Genomic DNA, 25,736 nt, shown 5'->3' with positions numbered 1-25,736 from the left:
TTATTTGGAAGCAATAGGAAGCCATGGGACTTATGTCCACGTAAATGTATCTGCATGCCTGCCCTTTGGATATTTACGCAACAGAAAGTCCCGTTGTGTCCAGTGAAGCTGACTCCCACATTGGTGGTGGAAAGTGCTGTCAAGTCACAGCTGACTTATGGCAACCCCACAGAGTTTTCAAGGCAAGAGACATTCAGAGGTGGTTTGCCATTGGTCTCCCATCCAAATACCGACCAGGGCCGACCCTGCCTAGCTTCTGAGATCTGATGAGATAAGGCTAGCCTGGGCTATCCAGGTCAGGGCACATTAGATTATATAAAATTGCAAACATAGGATCAGAACAGTAATAAAAATTGTGTAGCAGGTGTAGCCTTCCATTTCATAAATTAGATCTCTGCCTGCTTTGGGTGTAATTTTCATTTTTTGAAAGAGGCTGTGCAAAGGTGTTAGACTAGAATTTTTTAAAAAGTTTTCTGTAGTTAGGTTGAGATCTCAAAGGAACAGGGAATCCGCTTGGAAATACTAAACTCTGAAGATAGTTTGTTTTGGGGTGGTTGGCTCGATTAGTAAAATGTAACTTGACACACTGAGCTGCAAACACGTGACAGGAAGTAGGGGAGCATGAGGTGTAACTTACTGGTGGAGGGGATCCACATATGTGGAGCACTGGAGGACCAGCGTGTTTTGGGTGTGGGGGTGGAAATAACTAGACCAGACAGTGATGAGAGGGAGAAGAGAGAAAAGGAGATGGATGAAGGGGACTTGGGAGGATGACTCTAAACCTGCTTAATTGAAAAAGCAGCCTTACCTCACCATAGTATTGTTCCCGACAGCATAAAAGCAAAGAGAGGCAAGAAGTTGAGTGCCCTTCCTCTTTCTGCTTGTGCACTAGCAACAGATTCTTCAAAAAAATGTCAAGTAATGGCAGCTCTTTGGTGGCCTGATGGTCCCTAACCATGTGTTGAAGTCCACTATCGTAGAGGGTCATCTCTGTGCATCAGTTCTATGACCAGATCAGCAGGTGTGATTTAAAACACTTGAACAGGCTATTGTTTCTCTTGCTGGCTACAGTCCAACACAGAATGGAACGAGTGTAAGTCCCCTTATTCAGATAGTCTTAGCTGCATGCTGTTCCATTTTAATAGCTACCTGGGGTTTTGCAACTTACATCCTCAGTCCAACAGCCTGTGAAAAACTTCAGATTCTGACACACCTGAGGAAGGACTGTATGCCATTATCAGCATATCTCTCCTTGCTCGAGATTTGATGCAATTTACCATGTTGTCCATGGCTGATCAAGCGTTGCCGGATGCGTTTCTAAGGGTCAGGAGCTGTGAAGTGAAGCTGATATGGTGACATTCTGGATATGCCAAGAAGTCATTGAAGTGTAATCATGAATACAATATAAGACATTTTAAAGATATGTCTTTGAAATGGATCTTCACTGATACCAGTGTTTACAGCTTAATTCTGTAATATTTCCCCTGGTATTCGGAACTGGATCATTTTGGTGTCTTAGACTGTGAATGTTCAAATGGGGCCTTATATTTTCAACTTACCCTTTCAAAGTATTTAGTGCGTTTTGTAAAATGACAGATGAAAACAAAAATAAGTACTACTACTAATGTCTCACAGGAAAGCCAGTTCTGCCTTTTGTGCAAAGTATTGCATAGGCTGGACGTAATGGCTGGTCCAAATCGATGCATTTGGAATGTTGCAAAAGCAGCTTCAGGACTATTTTCATTAGCTCTGTCCCCATGCATATCCACTCTTACATACCCTTCTATTAAAAATAAGGTTGCCAATAATTTTGCCTTGAGATGTTTCTCTGTGTCTTTCATTAGTGTGTGGTATAGCAAGCTGTGAGATGTAACTTCTACTTTCACCTCACCACAGCAAAGGCTGTACTTGTCAAACATTTCCACGCCATGCATAGAAGCATTCTTTCCCCCCTCCCTCAATTAGGTATTCTTTGTATTTTAATGAAAGCGTGCTTCTGACATTTTTTCTTACAGAACACTTTCCATCCCCCACATGCCCTTTCAGTGGTTAAAAAGCGAAGGAGAAGAAAGTTGGGGGAGGGAAGGGTAGAATGAAACCCTTTGGTCTGACAGTATAGAGATGATAGGCATCCATGTATGTGTGTCCTTGTGTGCCTTCAAATACTGCACCCTCACACTTCAAATTTTTTCCTGGTGTCTTGTCTGAAGAACCCTGTGGATTCCATTACCTGATGCGCACCTTCACCATATCCTTTGGTGGAGGAATTCTTCCTTTCCAGTCTGACTAGACACATCACTAGGGCTGTAGAAGTACTTGTAGTAGATCTTTTGCACAGTAGTAAAATGTACACATTAAATCTGCTCATTTGCTGTGGTCACACAGACTAAATAATCCACTTTCAGTGCACCTTCCAATTGGATTTTGCCAGTTCACACAGTAAAATCCAGTTGGAAAGTGGATTATTTAGTGTATGTGACTGCACATTAATTCCTCAATATTAAAAAAAGAAGTCCAGACGCCCTTTTTAATCAGAACCCTTTACTTTCTTGCAGGGGTCGTTTCATAGAAAAAGAGCTAGGGGAACTCGTTAGCATAGCTCATTAGCATATGCCACACCCCCTGACATCAGGGGCCCGGCGGTGGACCTGCAAGGCCGGCGGGAGTGCGAGGAAGCCCCGCCAAGGCCCTCCCTGGCCCAGGCAGGCAGGGGTGGGGAGAGGCGGGGAGGAAGCAACTTAACCCTCCCTCTTCTCCTGCTTCCTCCTGGCTGAATGAGGGCCGGAAGCGGGGCAGCTGGAAGCAGGGGGCGGGGCTTCGTCGTGTGCCTCGCCCCCGCACCTCACCCGGGGGAACTGCGATCCCCCGCGATTCCCCCTGAATCGACCTCTGCTTTCTTGTAGGCACCAGGTTAAAACACATCTCTTTTTTTACTCAGGCTTTTTAGGGGTTGTATCTTAACATCTTTCTAATGTTCTGCCTCTGTTTTATGCGTATTTTTATTAGAGTTGCCAACTCCAGGCTGGGAAATTCCTGGAGATTCAGGGCCAGGCTATTCCAGAGGGCCTTCTGCTGATAGTTACTGTTTCTGAACTCTGGGATGTTGTTAACTATTACACCTGTTGTTGATAAAAGTTGTGAAGAGATGAGTGGAAGTTGTAAAGAGATGATGAGTATTTCTAGTTGTGAAGAAGTTGTAAAGAGATTAGTGTTTCTGATTAGTGTTTATTATGGCCAGATTTTAGTCCGTTCATGTTGCATTGTGAACCATAGCTCCGTCTGGAGCGTGTGCCGCACGCACATCACCCGGAAGTGACGGGAGGACGTCAGGCACGCTGGGGGCGGGGCCACGGCCATTCAAGGGAAAACCATAAAGTTTTCCCTTGTATGGCCATGGCCCCGTCCCCAGCGTGCCTGGTGTCTTCCCGTCACTTCCGGGTGACGCGCACATCGGGGCCGAGTTCCCCCCCGGGGGGGACTTGGGATCCCTACTGGCAATCCTAGTTTTCACACTGCTTGTGTTTTAATTGTAAGCTGCCTCAAGCAGGACTCTGGAGCGGTAGCATAGAAATAGTTTCAATAAATAAATAAATACAATCAATCCAGTATGACTTTCCTAGACATTGAACATTTTTGTGAGTCCCTTCTCCATGTTATAGTATAACACCCCCTCCCCAGATCCTGATTTTCTTGGCCTTTAGAAAAGCCTGTAAAACCAGGCTATTCCAGAGGGCCTTCTGCTGATAGTTACTGTTTCTGAACTCTAGGATGTTGTTAACTATTACACGTGTTGTTGATAAAAGTTGTGAAGAGATGAGTGGAAGTTGTAAAGAGATGATGAGTATTTCTAGTTGTGAAGAAGTTGTAAAGAGATTAGTGTTTCTGATTGCTTTTATTATGGCCAGTTTTATTCCGTTCATGTTGCATCGTGAACCATAGAAACTGTTCTGTTAATCCATGCTTTTAAAAGAAAACTCACTGTTCAAAATTCTGAATGTTATGGCTCAACAGCAAATAAAGGGCTAAAGTGTTGTTTGATAGACCCGTGAGAGATCCTTCAGGATTTCTGTGTCTTTCTAGGCCCTCCCATTGGGCTAATATCTTTGTCACTGCAGGAAAATGGGAAAGGTTTGTTCCTTACTAATCAAGGGGGCCGAAATATCCTCTGTCTGCTGCCCCTAGTAATGTAGCTATCAGCCACTGATGAAGCAGGCAGAGAATCCTGCACTGCAATTCTTTTACCAAATAAAGGATAACAAGAAATTCCAGGCAGGCTTCCAGGTATCCAAACAAATTTCAAGCCAAGCTTGCAAACAAACCTGAGCATAAAAATACAGAGTTAACATTCAGAGAATTGAAGACTGAAGGAATTAAATGCATATGTTAACTTGGAGATACAAACCAGATAGGAACAGGGCATTAGAGCTCCCCCACCCTGCTGTGTTCTTTAGACCAGCCTTGTTCTGTGTGTTCCCCTTTGGCTGTGCTAGAAAAATCCCTGCTACCAATAAGGCAATTGCTGATGAGGTTTCGTAGATCCTCTTTATGATGAGATGGATCATTAGTAGGCTGCAGGCTTAAAATTCTACTCTGCTTTCTTGCGTTAGAGCAGAGGTGTCGAACTCATTTGTAATGAAGGCTGGATCTGACATAAATGAGACCTTGTTGGGCCGGGCCACATGTGTCATAAAATGTAATGCCAGGTAGCGGAGACAGAAACTTTATAAAGGACACAAACACAAAGGGTGTTTTTTTTTACTTAAAATAAAAACATGCTTAAAACATGAGCACTCTTGCAATATTTTGTTTATTTAACGGTGTCTGATAACTGACACCTCTTGCTCTGAATTACTGCATCAAAATGTCTGTGCTGTTGCAATCTTATGCTATTCAGGTGTGTATCTGTAAACTGCAAACCTACAATGGCGCAGCCGCAGCAGAAGAAGAAGCAGAAGACAGCCAGTTCTACTGCGGGCCTGATAGAAACCCTCCAGCCCCCGGGGCCACATGTTTGACAACCATGAGTTAGAGGATCATCATTGTTGATAAAATGCAACTGGCTGCAGTGGTAGGTAACTGGGTGGTGGGGCAACCAGTTGGATGTTAATGATGCACTCATGGGAGCTTTAGAAGTATGTTCGTAGCTCTGAATCTTGGATGGCCAAAGCTGCAGAAAGAATGTTTGGCTAGATGGGCCTTTCGCTGACTAAAGACAGTACTTTCTGAGCCCTTGTGTTCATCGCCAGCAGCAAGCTTCCATAACTGGGGTTTACCTTCTAATATTCTGAGGCGGTTTTGATGTTGGTTAAAGTATCGGTGTGGATGGCTTTAAAAGGTTATTAGGCAGATTCATGGAGGATAGGTCTGTCAATGAAAACTTCTGTTTTCTGATACATGATTAGCACTCTGTATCCAGTCATAAATGTGGAAGATTGAATAGCCTAGCACTCTTAGCAGAAGTGCTGCCACCCACAGTCAACATTTATGTATCCTTGGAGCCAAATGAAAGAAACAAAGTGGCGAGGAAATAGCGCTATAGAACTTTGCCTCTGGGGCTTGGATGTCTGCTAAATCAGCATGGGAAAGGACAGTGTGGACCAATAGGTAAAGTGTCTGTTTTGAGCAGGGGAGCTATTGTTGTTCTTCTGTCACACATGCTTGTTCAGTCATTGGGGTCACAGGGCACCAGCCTTTTGCCAGGTAAGGGAGAAGGAAGGCACTAAAGCAGAGTGGCCAAACTTGCTTCATGTAAGAACCACATAGACTAAATATCAGATGCTTGAGAGCCGCAAGGTGACTTTGGGGGAAGTTTTGGGGAGTGGCCTGAAAGTGACATCACAGGAAGGGGTGGGGTTTTGGTGCAGGAGAGGTGGAGTTTAGGAAGTGAAATCACCTGACCTTTGACCCTTATACCTGAAATAAAACAGTTTTTGTCTTAAGCACTGGGGACTCTCTCTTCTCCCCTGTATCTGGAATAAAACATTTTTGTTCTTAAACATAGGGGACTCCCCCCACCCCCAATACTTGGAATAAAATATTTTTGGTCTTAAACACAGGGCACTCCCCCCCCCCATACCTGGAATATAACATTTTTGGTCATAAACACAGGGGACTCTATACCTGGAATAAAACTTTTTTGGTCTTAAACACAGGAGACCCCCCCCCCCCATCTTATACCTGAAATAAAATGTTGTGAAGATGGCAATCAGGTAATGTTCCTGTGAAGTGCTTTAAACACAGAAAACGTCTTTACCTTCTTCCCACATAACAAATAAAACTTTTCTCTTTAATAAAATGGAAACAGCCCACACTGGATGTGGGGGGAGGGAAGGCATTCAAAATGGCCATATTCAAGTAAGATACCTGGGACAGAGGGGGAGAGCATCTGCTTGGCATGTAGGGAATTCCCGGTTCAATTACTGATCTCCCCCACTAGAGCGCATGAGAGACAGTGCCCCAATCTCTGTGGCCCTCGGAAGGTCAGCTCAGCACGCACACCGCCACCCACCACCGCCTGCTCGGCAGAGGCATCCCCTTCCAATCCAAGATGGGTCAGCTGGCCTTGCCCTGGCCTGCCGGAATAAAACTTTTTTGGTCTTAAACACAGGGACTCCCCCCCCCCCCCATACCTGGAATATAACATTTTTGGTCATAAACACAGGGGACTCTCCCCCCCTCCTGATACCTGGAATAAAACATATTTGGTCTTAAACAGACTCCCCCCCCCCCCCATCTTATACCTGAAATAAAATGTTGTGAAGATGGCAATCAGGTAATGTTCCTGTGAAGTGCTTTAAACACAGAAAACTTCTTTACCTTCTTCCCACATAACAAATAAAACTTTTCTCTTTGATAAAATGGAAACAGCCCACACTGGATGTGGGGGGAGTGAAGGCATTCAAAATGGCCATATTCAAGTAAGATACCTGGGACAGAGGGGGAGAGCATCTGCTTGGCATGTAGGAAATTCCCGTTTCAATGACTGATCTCCCCCACCAGAGCGCATGAGAGACAGCGCCCCAATCTCTGTGGCCCTCGGAAGGTCAGCTCAGCATGCACACTGCCACCCACCACCGTCTGCTCGGCAGGGGCATCCCCTTCCAATCAAGGATGGGTCAGCTGGCCCTGCCCTGGCCCAGCCTGCCAGGAGCCCAGCAGCCAGGCAGCAGCAAAGCCCTGCTGGCCACAAAGAGGGCAGCCACTGCCGTGGGGTGATCTGATGGCACCCTCCGGGCATCATCGCCACCAGAGGAGTCGGGCTTGGCTGCCTGCCAGAGAAGGCTGCCCGTGGAGGTCTCTGCCCCCATGGCTTGGAAGAGGAGACTCTCTTTCCCCCCCCAGTCAGGCTAGGGAGGCCGCAGGCAACGTGAGCATGCTCCAAGCCTCCCCCTGCAAAGGAAACCCCGCCACCCACCCTGGAGCGGCTTCCTGCTGCCTTTGCACTCCTTCCGTCACCGCCATCCCACCCGCCTGCACTGGCTCTCTCCTCCTCCCCTCCCCCATCCTTCTCCCTCTGCCCGCCCTGGAGACCCGCACACTGCCTTCCCTCCTCTCACTCCCCCCATCCCATCCCCTTCCCCCCTGCCCGAGAGAGTGAGCAAATGCACACGCGGTTTAGGGGGGCCATGGTGTGTGGAAAGCCTCGCGAGCCACAGAAGGCAGCTCCAAGAGCTGCATGTGGCTTGCAAGTCGCAGTTTGGCCACCCGTGCACTAGAGCAGCAACAAGGAAACACATGGCCCCACAAGCACAGAAAAACATTCCTGTTATCTCCCCAATAGGACACTGGAGAAACGCACTTGAACCTTGGGCTCCTTCTCCTTGAACAGGAGCCATGGGTTTGAATCTCACCAACGGTAATCCCTAGCCAAAACGTAAAGCTCACCTTTCTGCCAACAGCAGGCCAATGAGCAGCGAAACAGAAGAAGGCGGCCAGACTAGAACCCACACCTATGACCCAACTTGTCAGACAGGAGGAAGACATAGAGCGTTAGGAATGTCCCAAAAGCCATGGCATTGAAATTGCCATATATACCAGGGCAGAGAGAAGTGTAGAGAAAGGCCCGGCACACTACACATCCTCCATTCAAGCCTCGCATGGTTGGTTAAGCTGCTAGACATTCCTCGAAGGAGTCCAGGGCACAGCTGAGGCTTCGGACCATCAAACAATAGCACCCGGGCAGGTTGCTAACAACCTGGAAGGGGGAAAAAATGTCCTGTCCCTTTAATAGGGGCTTAAGGTGTGGAAATGGGTAGCTGAGACTCTTCATGGTATGGAGGTAAGCAACATCACCTGGTAAATAGCATCTGTTAAGAGGGTAGGACATTTCGTTTCTCCAGGCTCTTGGTGACCCTACTTGACTGCCATATATATATGCCTGTCGTTTGGTCAGCAGTCCCTTATGTTCCATCCCCTCTGCTGCATTCAGGTATTCATTACTGCTGCCTGCTCTGGTTAATCTCAGCAGCCCTCGTGCTCCACCCCTGCCCCACCCGTCATGCAACCTGTATGGTCTGTGAGACCCTAGCAGGGACCAGAGGGGTTGTACAGCCCAAGGAGCCATTCCCGCCAAAGCCAAAGCAGAGTTTATTTTATTTTTATTTATTTAACCTTAGATTTGATATACTGCCCTAACCCCCGTAGGGGTCTCTGGGCGGTTTACATGGGGGAAGTGCTAATCACATTTATACCCTAACTTAGGCCACATTATTCTTGGGGGGTGGAGGCTGATATTCCTTCGGTCCGGCTTTTTGGCTCCATTCCCGGAAGTCTACTGGCTGGAAGTTTCTTCTGGCGCTCAGGTCAACATCCTCCTCCGGCCGGCTGCGTCCCTCAGGCTCCGCCGCGCCCATGGATGACGTCACCGCGCGCCTCCACCTCCACTAAGTGACAGCCGCCTGCTGTTCCTGCCGCTGGCCACCAGGGATTGCTCCTCCGGTCCAGTTGTGCAGACAGCGGAGGATGCTCTCATCCTGTCCCAGTGCAGGTCTCGTGCCAAAGAAACTTGAGGCCAGTCAGAAGCCGGAAGTGTGAACCAACCCCAAGCTATCAAGCCCCTAAACAAATATAGACACCGCGATGAAACAATCCACACATTTATCCCCCCCCCCGGCGAAAAAAGAGAGAGTCAGGCATAGAGTCTGGAAATCAAGGCAGGCAAATGGAGTTTCCTGCTCTCTTGTTCCTGCGCTCCTCCTCTGCCTTTGTAAGCGGCGCTGACAGAATTGTCCCCATCGCTACAGGCTCACGATGGGGACAACAGGTGCTGGTTGGTTAAGCACCTTGCAACTGTGCTGGATCCAGAATTGAACAAGAAAAAGAAGAGATTGGATTTATACCCCGCCCTTCACTACCCAAAGGTGTCTCAGAGCAGCTTACAAACTCCTTTCCCTTCCCCTCCCCACAACAGACCCCCTATGAGGTAGGTGGGGCTGAGAGAGCTCTTGACAGAAACTGCTCTTTTTCAAGGACAGCTCTTATCAGAACTACGGCTTGCCCAAGGTCATCCAGCCAGGTGCAAGTGGAGGAGTGGGGAATCAAACCCGGTCCTCCCAGATTAGAGTCCGCGCACTTAACCACTACACCAAACTAGCTGACAGCTACACAGCAGAATGTCTCTAGAGGCACACTGGTTACCGCAGCTGCAATTCACACTATAGCTTTATTACATGGTTGGCACTGGGCTGTGCCCCTGCTGGATGGCTGTCTGGGAAGGGTCAAAAGAGACGCAGTCGTGTACTGCAGTAGCAAAAAAACCCAGCAAGTGGGCTCCAAAACTGATACATGGTGCTCTAACCATTCCTTAGTCCCCCACCCCACCCCAGCTTGAGATTCCAATGCTAGGATGTGCCCTTTGGGAGACAGACGGAGTATACCCACTGAGCCAATACTTAACCATTCCTTGTAGGAAGCTGCAGTGTAAGTGTGTCTCCACTGTCTACTGGGGCTGCTCCTTGGGGCTCTGATCCTGCAAGATAATAGTGTCTGCCTGGCAGTAGTAAAGGTTAGTGAGCAATGGCCAGAATTCACCCAGAACTGTGGTTGTGCCCCCTGTGCGGTGTGTGTGTGTATGTGTTACACAAGCATAACACAACACTGCCTGTACAGTGATACGTGTGTGTAAAGTGCTGTTAAGTTGCAACTAGGGTTGTCAAATCGACTTACCTCGCCGGCGGGGGACTCTGGGGTGGCTCCCGGAGCACGCGCACCGCATGCACGTCACAGGGAAGTGACGTCATGACGCCGGGCACGCTGGGGGCGGGGCCACAGCCATTTGAGGGGAAAACATAGAGTTTTCCCCTCAAATGGCTGTGACCCCGCCCCCAGCGTGCCCGGCGTCATGACGTCACTTCCTTGTGACATGCACGCGGGGGTGGGGTTTCCCCGGGGCCCAATTCCGCGGGGGTGGAAATCGGACCTCCAAAGCGGGGGGAAATCTGCCCCCTGGGGGGATTTGGCAGCCCTAGTTGCAACTGACTTCTGGCGACCTCAGCAAGGGGCTTTCAAGGCAAATGAGAAGTGGAGGTGGTTTGCCATTGCCTTCATCTGCAGAGTCTTCCTCAATGGTCTCCCTTCCAAGTACCGATGCTGCTTAGCTGCTGGGATCTGATGAGATCGGGCTATACTGTGCTGCCGTCTGTACAGTGCATACTTCAACTGCTGCCAACTTTTAAGGGAGGAAGTGTTCTGGTAAGGATAAGCAGAGTAAGTTCATGTGGGACAGGATGTGGAGAACCATTTGCAATAGTCATGGCTTGAGGCACAGGATTCCTCTTTTCTGGCTTACCTGTAGGGGGGTGCATTTTCCTTGATTCCCCAGTTAGGTAAGCAGAAGCTCCTCTTTTGTGTTTGTGTCCTGAGGTAGAGGTCTTCTAAGCAAAGTAGTGTAATAAATATACTACAGTTTGTTGGCTTGTGTGTTTTGTGGTGTCTTCCCTTGTTGCTTGTGCTCCCTTTTTGTTCAAAGAGCCCTTTCTCTAGAGTTTCCATCATCAAAATTCCTCTGTGTAGCTTCTCATTGTGTCTGACATGAGGCAAATATATGTAGCCCCATATTTGATACAGGTGTCTTGGCTGCACTCTTAGCTGGAGATTTACATCTATCACATGACCGCCAAGGAAACTTCCTGCAAAACTCCAGCTGTGAGTTCCCCAAGGGAAGTCCCTTCAGAAGTGCCACAGGGGCCAGTTCAGCTCAGGACCTAGGTGTGGTTAGAAACAGGGCTCCTGCCCTCCCCCTGCACCCTTTTCCTGAATCAAAGCAGTCTGGGGACATTATTTGCCCTTGGGGGAGCTGCACTGGGTGCTCGCTTGTGGTGTCCTGATACAAGTCTCCATGGCAGTCACGCGGTAGATGTAATGTGTTGTTTGGCCCTGTGAGCTATGCTGTGATTTGGGTGCACAGGAGGAAGTATGGGGCAGATTGTTTTCACTCTCTCTGAATTCTATGGGAAGTTTGACAGTGAGCCCAGGGTTGACACTGGCATAATATTATATGGGGCCTCAGATCCAAGATGGAAAGGCTTAGGATACTGACTGTATCCCCTAAATGTTCCTAACGCCTCCCAATTCTGTGCCAGTTCTAGGGTTAAACCAGCCTGGCACTGGTGTGGTGCTGGTGTTGCTTGGAGACATGTTGGTATTTCTCAGTATTATGCAATTGTATGGCTTAGTTGTTATCCTAAGCTACTGAGAAACAGGATTTGGGCTGGTTTGTTGTTGTTGTTTTTTTGACAGAAACGTCTTTTTAGATGCAGTGATTAGATGAGACAATTGGGAAAAGGCCCCTCAACAAACTGTGTTTTCAGGTTGTGGGGAGTTCCTCTCCCCTACCCACTTTTAAACTTGCTCTCCACCCAAGGTTATTAGTCATGACCATGCCTCTGATTACAGGCCCTGCCAGTTCTTCGAGATCGATCTTCCCTAATTTAGTTTAAAAGCCGGACATAGCAGCATGTCATTAAGTTTGTAAAAGCAAACGGCTGCATCTGATGGGCAGCCACCAAGAGATTGTGACCGCCGGCAGCGATGAGCCATTTTCATTTCTGGCCCCATCTCAGAGCCATTGCCGCAGAAGCAGCAGGGGTCATTGGCACCCAATCTGGCCCCCTCCTGACAGTGTTTTAAGGGGAAGACACCACAGTGTTTTATTGCGTGGAGCATCAAGTAACCTCTTTTGTCATGTCTGCAGCCCTACATTCTGGTGAATGGAGCATCTTATCAGATCACAAACCGTCTTGTCTGGCAAAACTCAACTGAGTGTGGGTTATTATTTTTTTCCACATTGTCTTTTACAGCTCCCACACCTCCCACTTGTCCCCCTGCAGAGACCTGGTGGCCAAGCCCAGTTCTAATTATTGCAGCATGCTGCACCACACCAGTGTTCCTCTTTCTAGTTTTCATCATTTGCTACAAAGCCATAAAAAGGTAAGACTCTATCTCTCTGTTTATGCATGTAGTCCGTATCAGAGTGCATTCCATATCAGAGCTGCAAGAAAAGTTGTTTTATAGATAAACATTGGACTGTCAGATGAAAATCTACCCTTCAGACTGCTGTTTAGAAATCAGATCGGTGTGTGTCCTTAAAAAAAGACTGCCAAATAGCTGTGCATAAAAAAGACTCCCAGTGGCTGAGCAATGACCCTTGCTGCTACTTTTCTAGCAAATTCCTACTGTGTCCCTCCCTCCGTCCCTCCTAGAATTATAGAATCATAGAGTTGGAAGGGACCTCCAGGGTCATCAAATCCAACCCCCTGCACAATGCAGGAAATTCACAACTAAACCCCCACATGCCCCCAGTGACCCCTACTCCATGCCCAGAAGATGGCAGAAAACCTCCAGGATCCCCGGCCAAACTGACCTGGAGAAAATTGCTTCCTGAACCCAAATTGGTGATCAGCATTTCCCTGGGTGTGTAAGAACGGGTCACGAGAACTAAGCACTGGTGCAACCCTCCCTGCCCTCCCTCTCGTGATCTGCCTAGGTTCAGAGAAATGAGCATTGCTGTCTGATGGCCATCTATCCTCTGCTTAAAAACCTCCAAAGAAGGAGAGCCCACCACCTCCCGAGGAAGCCTGTCCCACTGAGGAACTGCTCTAACTGTCAAGAAGTTCTTCCTAATGTTTAGCCAAAAAGTCTTTTGATTTAATTTCAACCCATTGGTTCTGGCCCAAACTTCTGGGGCAACAGAAAACAACTCCATACCATCCTCTATATGACAGCCCTTTGAGCACTTGAAGATGGTTATCATATCACCTCTCAGTCATCTCCTCCCCAGGCTAGACATACCCAGCTCCTTCAACCTTTCCTCATTGGTCTTCATCTCCAGACCCCTCACCATCTTCTTTGCCATCCTCTGGACACATTCCAGCGTGTCTATATCCTTCTTAAATTGTGGTGCCCAAAACTCAACACAATACTCAAGGCGAGGTCTAACCAGAACAGAGTAAAGCGCTGAGCTACCATTTGCAGTGACTTGTCTGCCTTGGGATCCACTGTTTGTTCTTCTCCCACTACAAGAATACGCTTTTCCTTGCATGTCAGGTCATGCACCACTTCTACCACATGGCTACAGCACCACTGATTATAGAAAGTCAGCCTTAATTTGTTTTGTTTGTTTGGAATATTGAAACAATGCATTACCTTGGCAATGTAGGAGTCACTGTGGCACTGTGCATTCCTGTAGCCTCTTGGAAGGAGTTTGCAGTGTGGCTCCTCCCCCACACAAGAATCAACCATCCAGGAGAATGAGTTAATGCTGACCTGTAGAGGACCCACCGTGTGAGTTGTATAGACTCTGTAACTCCATTTTGGTCTTCTGCTAGTGCCTGATCTCTAGTTTCCTGGGAGAATGGCCAGCAGGCCACTCCCAAGAGAATATTCTTTGTATGTTTTTATTAGCACTTTCCAAAGTTCTTATCTAAGAAAGCTGACTTGTTTTCCTCTGCCAGTGGGTACCTGGTGCAAAACGTGGCTTGGCTTTTCTCTCAGTGTTTAGAGATGTAGCTTTGATTATGATATTCTTAATTTGTAGCCAGCAATTAGGATATAAGATGCTTAGTTTTAGCTATGTATCTCATCTCAGATTCTGGCTACCCCCCCCCCCTCCCCCCCCCCCCCCCCCGTGTTCGAGGCCCAGCAGATGAAAGTTTAGCCTGTTATTTCTATGAATTTGATGATGTATTAAAATCTCCTTGCAAGCAAACCTGTTTCTTGCATATCGTTTTCTTGGGATTGCTGTGAACCTTGAAGCTTCTGGCCAGGGCTCCAAACATGAGTGTAGGACTTTTCATATTACTTGGCAGTGCTATGCTGGGTCCCATGCTGCTGGGATAATGTAGAGATAACACAGATGAACAAATTCCCCACATAATGGTCTCTTGCCAGGCTGGGCTGGTGGAAGGATTGAATATTTTGAATGCTCCACATGTGCAGTTGCTTCCCCCTGCAGAAAGCATGCCAGGAACAAGACTAGTCTGGAACTCTTTCCCTGGCATGGTCATCTGTCATGTATAGAGAGCCAGTGAGTGCAGTCTGGTGGATAGAGTGTCAGACTGGGAATCTAAGAAGCTCAAGTTCAAATCCCCACTCTGCCATGGAAGCTTGGTGGGTGATCTTGGGCCAGTCACTCAGTCTCAGGCTTACCTTATGGGGTGGTCATGAGGATAAAATGGAGGAGAGGAGAATGAAGATAAACCACTTCGGTTCGCCTTTGGAGCAAAAAGCAGGGCATAAATAAAGTAGATAAGTAAATAAATAATATCCTATCTAGCATTTGAATGCCCATCTGAACTCTGTAATAATACAGACAGCAACAGATATATTACATGGGATTTTTATTTGTCTGTTTTAGTTCTTAGAATTGTTTAAGGAATTTTTAAAAATGAGCATACCCCACCGGGAAGTTCTCCCAGGCAAATGCCTTTAAAGCTGTCTTAAGCCACCAGCCTACAAGGTGGTCTAGGTCAGTACTACCTATTCTGACTGGCAGAAGCTCTTCAGGGACTCAATCAAAGAAAGGTCTTTCCCAGAACCTGCTACCTAAGACCTGGTCTTCACATGCAGAAGAATGAGGTAGTAGAATGCTGAAGTGATAGAATTCTGATTTTGCATGCTTCTCTGTGTAAAAATATGTAACTCCTCGCAAACAGAAACCTTGCTCAGAAGGAAGGAAGGCAAGTACTTTGTAGAGAACTTTTACTTGTTGGTTTTCTGTTTACAAGGAGTTTGTATAGACCTGAATAGCCCATGCTAGCCTGATTTCAGAAGCTAAGCAGGGTTAGCCCTAGTCAGTATTTGGATAGGAGACCACCAAGAAGCCCAGGGTCACTATGCAGAGGCAGGTGATGGCAAACCACCTCTGAATATCTCTTACCTTGAAAACCCTATGAAGTGGCCATCAGTCGGCTGTGACATAAAAGCAAAAATAACTATTCAAACAAGTGATTGTCATACTGCAATGCTATAGGCCATTCTAAGGCACTAGCATTCTGCTAGCTCATTCAGCTGCATATTCCAGACCTGAGATCTTTAACTGGAGATATTAGGGATTGAAGCTGGGACCTTTGGCATGCAAAATAGGGATGCACATTGGGTTCAGACGAACCAAAAAACAAATCCCTAATCTGATTTGGCTGGTCGAACAGGGATTCCCCGAATGGATGCCGTATATTCGGCATCCATTCAGGGAATCCCTTTGCTGGGCGAGGAAGGGAAAGTGTTTAAACTTAAAACACTTTCCCTTACACCTGCTGTTCATGCCGCTTCAGCAGAGTGACTCTTGGTGAAGGCAGCACGAGCCCCAGAAGCAAGGGAAAGTGTTTTAAATTTAAACACTTTCCCTTCCCCCTGCTTTGGCTGGCGGGCTCTTTCCAGGCCTTCCCCGGCTCACCCGCTTTGGCAAGGGGGGGCTAGCTTGGGGGCAGCGGCTCTCATCAATTTGCCTTCCCTTCAGTGATAGGAAACCCCCCCCCCTTCAAGGGAGGGATTATTATATCCTATGGGAACAGTCCCCATAGGGTATAATTGAGCCAAATAAATTCGGCTAGTCCAATAATTCCCGAACCCCAGTATCATGCCAATACTGGGATTCGAGAATATCAGCAAATACCGAAATTTTTCGGGTTCTGTAGATCCAAACCCAAAAAATTCTATTTTTTTTTTGTACAAACCCCTGATGCAAAGCATGTGCTTTGAACCATGCCCCCTCCCTGTTGCCTTGGACACTTTTTATTTTTGCATTCCCAATATAATGTCTGAGGTTTAATGTCTCATGCAGGACAGATACAAAATTGGCCTTGTCTCTTTTCTGATGTTCAGGAAGTAAATCAAGATTTCCAGGGGAATAATGCAATTTTTTATACCTTATTCAACGTTGCTTAGTATGGGATTGATCCATCCAAACTACTACAGGCACATGTGTGCAAGGGCATGGACCTGTTGTTTCTTCCCTTCTCCATAGTGTGGGCACAGGGAGCAGGTTTTATGCCAGGCCAATGGGGGGGGGGAATAGAAGGGCATTTTTAATGCATCCAGTATCTCTGTCCTGTTCTCTCCTCTCCACTCAGCTTAGGAATGTGTAGAGATGTAACATTTCCGGAAATTTTAAAGCCATTGGGGAAAAACATTTTCAGGAGGGTTTTTTTTTGGGGGGGATAGAAATTTTGGGGAAAATAGAACTAGTGTCAAACCTAAACTAAATTATGCATCATTTATAACTTAGCATGTCAAACTGTAATATTTGACATATTTATGGAATTTAAAAGTTATGACAATCCGGTTTTGGCATATTGAGGCTCGGACACATCCCATCGAGCTCCTGATGGAGATGCACTGAGTTCCGGCAGACAGGAAGGGTCCTGGCCAGATCCAGGCCCTCCTGGAGTCCTTGTAGGGGACTCCCAGCCTCGGGTGCAGAGGAGAGCTGCTCCTGAGGCGACGGCTGAGGGATCGAGCCTCTCCCTACCCCAAGAGGTCCTGCTGCCGCAAAGCCATCATGGCAAAAAGAGCTGGCTGCCAGACGAGTGGACAAGTGATCTAGCGTGATTTCTCTCCTACAATGATTTAAATGCGAAAAAACAGTGAGTTAAGCAATTCGCTATATTATTTATTTATTTCAATTTATACACAGTTAAAATACAATAGAACCAATAAATACAATCAAAATTCACAATTAAAAGACAATTACATAAGGTGCTAATATATACAGATGGTGGAGATATAAGCAGCTAAGTCTTTAAGTCCATTGGCTTTAACTTGAGAAACAAGTGGCAGGTGGGGAAAGAGCTGGGGATTCACACACACACCGGAAAGTGAATGGTCCCTGAACGAGAAAGAAAAGGAAATAAGCTAAACTAACCATATGAGACTGTAACTGAGACCGAAAGCTGCAAAATAATCCAAAGCGTATCTAAATCGGAGAACTTTGACATTAGAAGAAGAAGAAGTGGTTGGATTTATACCCTGCCCTTCACTACCCAAAGGTGTCTCAGAGCAGCTTACAAACTCCTTTCCCTTCCCCTCCCCACAACAGACACCCTGTGAGGTAGGTGGGGCTGAGATAGCTCTTGACAGAAACTGCTCTTTTTCAAGAACAGCTGCTCCAGAACTATGGCTTGCCCAAGGTCATCCAGCCAGGTGCAAATGGAAAAGTGGGGAATCAAACCCAGCTCTCCCAGATTAGAGTCCAGGCACTTAACCACTACACCAAACTGGCTACACCAAACTTTAAATCCAAAAACTTTCTTCTTGTATAAACAATGTCTGGAAGAGGGAGAAGAATGCCACCGGAAAACAAACCTCTTACAGAAAATACCATACCAATGACTCCCACCCAGACACAGGAAGCAGTTGCTGACTTTCCCAATATGCTGGCTACGGCATTGTGCCCCCTGCTGGAGCAGATGTCTAATATCAACAGTAAGCTGGATGGTGTCCAAAAGCAACTAACACAGATGGATAAAAGATCAGACAAAATAGACCGAGCCATCAAGAGTGTTGAAACAAAGACCAAATATATTGAACAAAAATTGGGGGAAGTGGAAAAACAGAGAGTCGCACATAAAGGCCAATTGCTGCAACTCCAAATGGAAAAATCAATGTATGTCTTACGCTTTCAAGGTGTTCTTGAGCAAAAAGGAGGACATTTAAAAGTAATTTTAAGTGAAACGTTAGCACCAATGACAGATCTTAAACAAGAGGCGTTGCAAAATGACATGGACTTGGCTAATTGAACTTATCCAGATTTTATAAACAAAAATAAATTGCCTGGAGAAATATACGTGAAATTCTCTAAGAGATCTACCAGAGACAATGTTTTGAAAGCCACATCTGGAAAAGTTCTGAAGGTTAAAGACGAAGAAGTAAAAATTTTAAAGAATGTTCCATTCGAGCTGTGGAAGCGAAGATGGCAATACAAGGATTTAACATTCTTCCTCTACAACAACTCAATCGCTTATAGATGGATTTTCCCAGAGGGACTTGTATTCCACTATAAAGATAAGAAGAATAAAATTGATTGTGTCCAAAAAGCCAAAAAAAATTTGAAACAACAAAGCCTGAGTAAAGATGACAAAAAAAAACTGTGGACAATATTGAAGCAGAGGGAACCAGTGATGGAGAAACAGAAGACCCATTGAGTAGCTCTAGCAGCACCCCCAAAACCTCAGACTCAGAGAAGGGGACAGCTGCACCTAAAATACTTAAAATGAATCTGAAGTACAAGAAGAAGAAATGTATAAGATAAGCGGATAGTTCAACAGAATATAAGTGGTTATAAAACACCTGAGACTAGTATTGAGATTAAGCTAGTGTTATCCTGAATTTTGATAAATTGATCTTTGTTATTATTGTAGGATTGTTATATATACAATGTAACATTTAGAACATGATCCTTGTCTTATCTTTTGTTTTAGTTATAGTGATTTCCCCCTGTTCCCCTCCCCTTAGGATATAGGTTATAAAATGCAATTAAAAACTTATTAAAAAAAGGAATTTAAAAGTTATAAATGCCTTTGTTTTCTAAAAGCAAAATTACAAATATACCCCAGTGCTTAAGAGAACATTGCAAGGTGATGTGCTCCATGCTACCTTAGGGCAGTAAGCTAGTTATCACCTGGTCTGTGGGTATATGTGTCACAGTGGTTTAAGGGAGAGGTGAAAAGGTCAATCACAAGGTCAACCATGTCAGATCAAAAGGACAACAGAAGGCATGCAATAGTTGAAAAGCAATTAAAGCCTTTCATGCCTCCCTCATGAAGAATAAAGTCTCAGACAGTTATCCGCCTGAATCCCTCATGAGGGTTGTGCATCCTTCTAGGTGCAGAAATGCATCTTGAATGTAAGAGCTGTATATGTCTACAGCATGCCCGTCTTGTCTCTGAAAGTATTTCACTCATTCCAAAAGAGAAAATATTTCATAACAGTTTTTTCAGTGCTCTCCCAAATTTCCAGTTTTTCTATTAGAAAAGATGGGGGGGGAGGTCTTGGAAAAAATTGAGGGAAAACATTTTTTCCTAATTTTTCTAGTTTTCTTCCAGAGCTGAGCTTCAAGCTTGCATTACAGCCCTGATCTGGATAGCCCAGGCAAGCCTGATCTCATCAGTTCTCAGAAGCTGAGCAGGGCTGACGCTTGCAAGTACTTGGATGGGAGACCTCCAAGGAATACCAGTGCCAGGACACAGAGGCAGGCAATAGAAAGCCACCTCTCTGAAACATCCAAGTCCCACTAGGGGTTGCCAGAAGTCAACCATGACTTCCAGGCACATACACACACATGCACACACACAATTTTATATATATATAAAAAGCTTGTATTACATGATCAAGCAGCGGGGGAGAGGGTTGGAAGGAGTGATAAAGGCACACAAACTTCCTATTCCACAATGACCCAGCTTTGTCCTGCCTGTCTCAACAAGCCACAGGAAGAGGAGGAAACAGGATTCTGTTATGCTCTAGGGCTGCATCTGCAGTGCACTAGATCACACACTTTATTTTCATGGTTATATTTTATTCAGTGTTTAAGGGTGGTGGGTAGGATATAAATGGGATAAATGAATGAGTGAAACAAGAGGTTCTTGTAGATTAACTCTGGGGTGCTTTTTATGGTGAGGCAATAGAGCAGTACAGCTGTTCATGTACTGGCTGTGTCATTGGTATGTAGGTACATTAGAACCTTTTAAATTTCTATACTTTGGATTGTTTTGATTGGTCAGTCCAAATGCCTTGCATCAAGAAAATAGCAGCACTCTCCTATTTTTTTTTGCCCCAGTTCACCGGCTCTAAACACGGCTGTAGCCTACTCTTTGTGAAATTGTCTCCTTTTTAAAAACAAAGAAGAAATTCAGGGCACAGCAAAAATAAGAAAACACAGAAAAGGCAAAGTGAATAGAGTGCAAAGTTATTTAGCAGTGAAACACAGTGGAAACTGGGGATTTTCTTTAGATGTGTTCTACATTAGGGGGATGCATTCAGATATTCCCCCACTGAAATGATGCCCAATGTTTGCTGTTTCATTTTTGCTTGGAAATACCCTAAGTAACCAAAATGGTCAAATTTCAGAATTGCAGAAAATTCAGAATTTCAGAAAATTCGTCAACTAAAAAAATGTTCAGGAGTGTTTCAGCTTCAGGGACCTTACATGCTGCTGGAGAAGGAAGGAAAGTCAGCTAGAGCCGCACAATGGCAGCCAGCCCGGCTGTGGGCTCCTCCTGTCCCTTGCAGGCCACAGAAGCAGCAGGAGCAGTGAAGGAGGCAGACAGAGAATGACAGTGTGCCGAACTGACGTGGGCCCTTCAAACTATTTCCAGAGGGCCATAGACCTGACTTCCAGCTCTACTGCCAACTGAAAAAGGTAGCAGTAGACCTGATATTTGCAAGCCTGAAAAAAAATAGCCAAAACAGATTCTGAAAATGATATCGGGACTCCCAGATTTTCAGGACAATGGTAATCATGCCCATTCTGAAGTATCAAAATGAAATTTTAAAACTGTTTTTGGAAGTATGCACCCCTTTTTTGCAGCTTATTGACTTCACTTTTGTCTGCCCTCTTTACAGCTATCTAAGCTAATAACCATCACCCCATCTTGTGGTATCCAACTGCATAACTCAACTATGCAGTGTATGAAGACATACATATTTTGTGATCCTACTGCCCCTCAGCTTTATTGGATTGCTCTGTGTTCTAGTAATACAACAAGAAGAGGGATTCTCTCTATTCAGTCTTCCTACAATTTTTATAATTTTATGATAATAAAATTATAATAATAAGAAGCAGCAATGGTGATGGCCTACCTCACAGAGTTGATGTGATGCTGACAACGATGGGGGCTTTAAAGTTTTTGGAAATTATAAATGTATTCATTAATTCTCCTGCATTGCAGAACTCAAAGTACCTTAGAGAGCCAGCATGGTGTAGTGGTTAAGAGCAGCATACTCTAATCTGGAGAACTGGGTTTGATTCCCCACTCCTCCTTCACATGAAGGCTGCGGGGTGACCTTGGGCCAATCACAGTTCTCTCAGGACTCTCTCTGCCCCACCTGCCTCACAAAGTCCCTATTGTGGGGAGAGAAAGGGAATGTGATTGTAAACTGCTTTGAGACTCCTTACGGTAGAGAAAAGTGGGGTATAAAAGCCTACTCTTCTTCTTCTTCTTCTTAAATAAACCCTGTCCCCCATCACAATTTAAAACCATGAGGGGGATATTTTCCCAACGGAAACACTGGAACATTTTGGAGCATTCTGAAATATTTTGTCCTTTTGAATGAATGCAATATTTTAAAGACAAATGTGTAGTATAAACATTCTCATTGAAGACAATGGAGAATAATGTGACCAATTTTGTCCACAATTAATGTGCTATAATGTGTACAATGTTAATACACCTTTGAAGAGTTATCTTAATACTGGGTGTTTTCAATGTATGATGATAGTCCTATTGTGATTGTATGGGACTTTTAAAATCCAAATTATACATTTTCCTTGTTTCACTATAAAAGTAGTTTTCTATTTCCACCTCTTATTTTTATTTCCACCCCCTGCCTTTCAGGAGGCAAAAACATACATGTGCTGAGCTAGCATAGGCTGCAGCAGTTTGCAACTTTCACTAAGTATTGGGTATATTCACAATTTTGCTTGAAGAAAACTAAGGCAAAACTAACCACAAAAATGGTAAATTTTTTATACCTTGTACATTTTATGCTGTTAAAGCAGTAAAATACATTTAGGTTTGCAGGTGTTGCATATATTTCAGTCCCCCCCCTTTTTAACATACAGTTAAGTAAAAATCAGACCCCCTGTCCCTTTGTACTCACAATCTTTCCACAGTCCTCCTTTCCCAGTGATTCTTTCAGTTGCCATTGACAAAATGAATTATCTGTAAGAGCCAAACAACATGACAGAGAACCCGTGGCCACCAAAAGTATGCCATCACCATTTTAAAGTGATTTCAAAGTACCACATGGGCCGAATCCCAGTAGGGCTTGTGGTGTGGAGCTCTTCCCCACCCCAGGGCTTTTCAAATTCCAAAAAACAGCCACAGCCTGTACTACGCCCCCAGTGGCTATTTTGGTATTTGAAAAGGCATGGGACAGGAAGAGCTCCGCGCCAGGAGATCAAGCCCTCACAGCATTTTTGCACTTTGAAATGTCGACAGTGAACTCACGGTGGCCACAGGTCACATTTAGTTTGGTACTAAGAGAGAGAGACGTCAGAAACTTTTGGAACTGACAAGCTTGATGCATCCTTCTTTCCTGTCCCTTTCCTTTCTTTTCCCTCTGCTTTACGGGCTGATGGATTATGGATTATGTTATCTGTAACAACTGATCTTTTTTGGTCTTTGCAATTTGTCCCAACTTCTTGTTAATATTCTTCTACTTGGTCTTTGCACTGAGCAGATAAATCAAAACAGATGGGGGGGGGAAAACCCCACTATTTGGGTGCAAGGAAAGTCTCAAATGTAAATAAATCCAGTGCAATCTGAGATCTGCAAAGAAATGAGTTTGTGAGATGATAATTCCTTGGCCAATGGATTGGTATATTTCTCCAAACATACCCAGAGGAGGCAGCAACAGATGCGGAAATTCTTTTGGTGTCAAGGGGGTCACTGAAAGCACATAATCTTAGTAAGCGCATCTGATTACTGCTGTAGCCTTCAGTAAACATGGGCTCAGATCTGACTTAATGTCATGGAAAACAAAATTCTGCTGCCTTCACTAAACATGTTATTGCTTTATGGGTTTTTTTAATGTAAGTGCAGCCCAGCATGGTTTCTGGACACACAGGGGGAAATCTTAGTGGTAAAGCATATGCCTTGCATGCAGAAGGGCTCAAGGGATAGCAGATACCTAGGAAAAACTTTCTTTGTCAGAGAGCTGCTGTTGGTCAGATAGTACTAAGAATGATGAACCAATGGTCTGGTTTGGTATAAGCTTTGAAAGGTCAAGCAGCAAATAGCAGAAGAAACAGTGTCATCTAAAAGAGAGTAGAAGCAGGAAATATTGATGGCTGATTCCCAGCCTGACCGCAAGTTGGCCTACTCTGAAGTATGTACCACTGGGTTTGGCGGAATTGTCATTCTAGTAAAAAAAAAGAAACTTTGGGCTGCAGGTTTACATGTACAGTGTTTCAGATCTTCTGTGTCACTTCCTTTCTCCTACTTGCTTAAAAATGTGGAAAGCCTTTATTTACAAAATGCGAATGAGCCATTCTCATTCCTGGCATGCAGGCTTTCCCTATTCAGAACAACCTTGCCAGAGGTCTGCTGGCATCAGCAAATATGTACATAATATAACACCATGTGGAATTTCTCATTTATGAAAACACAGGTCTACTGGACATGCTTGCAGATATATATCTCCTTCCTTCTCCGTAACTGAGGATTGGCTGGGGTCATGAAAGCATAGCTGGGTTGTGGTCACTGTTTCCCCCTAGGTAGGTTGGTATTGGTATGAGAGCAATGCCAAGCACATCCTCCTCCTGCTATTTGGCACATCAGCCTCTGGATTAGGGTCCCCCTCAAAGCAGCTGATGTGTCTTTACAATTTGTTGATTTTCAGTTTTTTTCTCATTGCCATTTCTCATTTGTACGTTTTATTTTTATTTATTTTATTTCAAACATATGGTGCCTTTCCACCCAACTGAAGGTCCCCAAGGTGGTGGATATTAAAAATACCAAACTACCTTTCATACACACTGAATAATGCAGTTTCAGTCAATTTTCAGTGCACTTTAGCAATCGTTTGCAAGTGGATTTCCCTGTTTCACACAGTAAAATCCAATTGCAAAGTGGATTGAAAGTGTGTTATTTAGCATGTGTGAAAGCAGCCTATATAACAACAGTTAAAAGTACATCCACCCGGTGCTGCATGACCTGCACTGTGGATCCGTTTCAAGGTGATGGTACTTACCTTTAAAGCCCTATACGGCCATGGGCCAGCATACCTTCAAAATCGCTTCTCCCCATATGAGCCCTGTAGAGCACTGAGGTCCAGCAACCAACATCTTTTGGTGGTCCCCAGCCCCAGGAACATCTGACTTGCCTCGACCAGTGCCAGGGCTTTCTCGGCCCTGGCCCCTGCCTGATGGAATGAGCTCCCGTGTGAGATCAGGGCCCTGCGGGATTTATTACAATTCTGCAGGGCCTGCAAGATGGAGCTCTTCCAACTGGCCTTTGGTTGAGGCAGTGGGCGTCCCCTTCCTTGGGTCGGCCCCCATCTGTAGTCTGGGTCCTGAGATCTTAAATTTTAAAGATCTCTAAAAAAAACTTTAAATCTTAACACCATTGACCATCGACCACTGAGATATTTGGTTTTTATTAGAGTTGTATGACACATACGAGTTATGTTATTTATTTTGTGTTTTAATTTGGTTTCAATTATATTATATTTTATATTGTTGGAACCCACCCTGAGCCCATTAAGGGGAGGCCGGGATATAAATCACATAAATAAATTAATTAAACAAAACAGAAATTGAAAGAAGAAGAGACTGGATTTATACCCCACCCTTCAATCGGAGTCTCAGAGCGGCTTACAAACTCCTTTCCCTTCCCCTCCTCACAACAGACACCCAGTGAGGTAGGTGGGGCTGAGAGAGCTCTTTCAAGAACTTTCCTTTCAAGGACAGCTCTGACAGAACTATGGCTTGCCCAAGGTCATCCAGCAGCTGCAAGTGGAGGAGTGGGGAATCAAACCCAGTTCTCCCAGATTAGAGTCCGCACACTTAACCACTACACCAAACTGGCTCTCAGTAAGGGAATCTCTCCCTTATAATAAAAGAGTTTTGGGTGCCAAAGTTCTAAAATGCACTCCTTTAGTGTTAGGCTGAAAAAACTGCCACTCGGAAGACACTGGCTGGGTTCATTGGCTGCTTTGTGCAGTCCCGGCCAGTGTTCCAAGGTCATTTACATATGGAAGCTGATTGGACTACACTCCATTCCACACCTGAAACTCACCCCCCCCCGCAAGGCAGTTGGAATTTTCAGTTGGGAGAGGAGAATGATGTCAGCTGCTCCCTAGGCAGAGGCTGTGTGTGTGTGTGGGGGGGGTTTGTAAAACTTAAGACAGACAGGCAGATAGGGTTGCCAACTCCAGGTTGGAAACTTCCAGAATATTTTAGGGATGAAGCCTGCTGAGGGTGGGATTTGAGGAGGAGGAGGAAGAGGGGGACCTCAGATAGATACAATGCCATGCTGCCCACACTCCAGACAAGCTGTTGCCAGTCTCCAGGTGACAGCTGGAGA

At 45.3% G+C, this 25,736-nt stretch overlaps 1 protein-coding gene across 2 annotated transcripts in view; it reads left to right on the top strand.

Moving 5' to 3' along the window:
• Positions 1-25,736, top strand: part of PRIMA1 (proline rich membrane anchor 1) — an 86,417-nt gene that overhangs the window by 49,133 nt on the left and 11,548 nt on the right. For both annotated transcript variants that reach the window (XR_001482618.1, XM_015414742.1), the window contains exon 3: positions 12,297-12,426. Coding sequence is in view for 1 of the 2 variants with exons in the window: in XM_015414742.1 (XP_015270228.1) it covers positions 12,297-12,426 (130 nt within the window). In the remaining variant the exon portion in view is untranslated. The remainder of the gene's footprint in view (positions 1-12,296; positions 12,427-25,736) is intronic.

This window comes from Gekko japonicus, unplaced genomic scaffold, assembly GCF_001447785.1.
Source record: "Gekko japonicus isolate JY-2015 unplaced genomic scaffold, Gekko_japonicus_V1.1 scaffold1518, whole genome shotgun sequence".
In the NCBI taxonomy this organism is placed as follows: domain Eukaryota; kingdom Metazoa; phylum Chordata; class Lepidosauria; order Squamata; family Gekkonidae; genus Gekko; species Gekko japonicus.
This window is presented reverse-complemented; position numbering and strand designations above follow the sequence as displayed.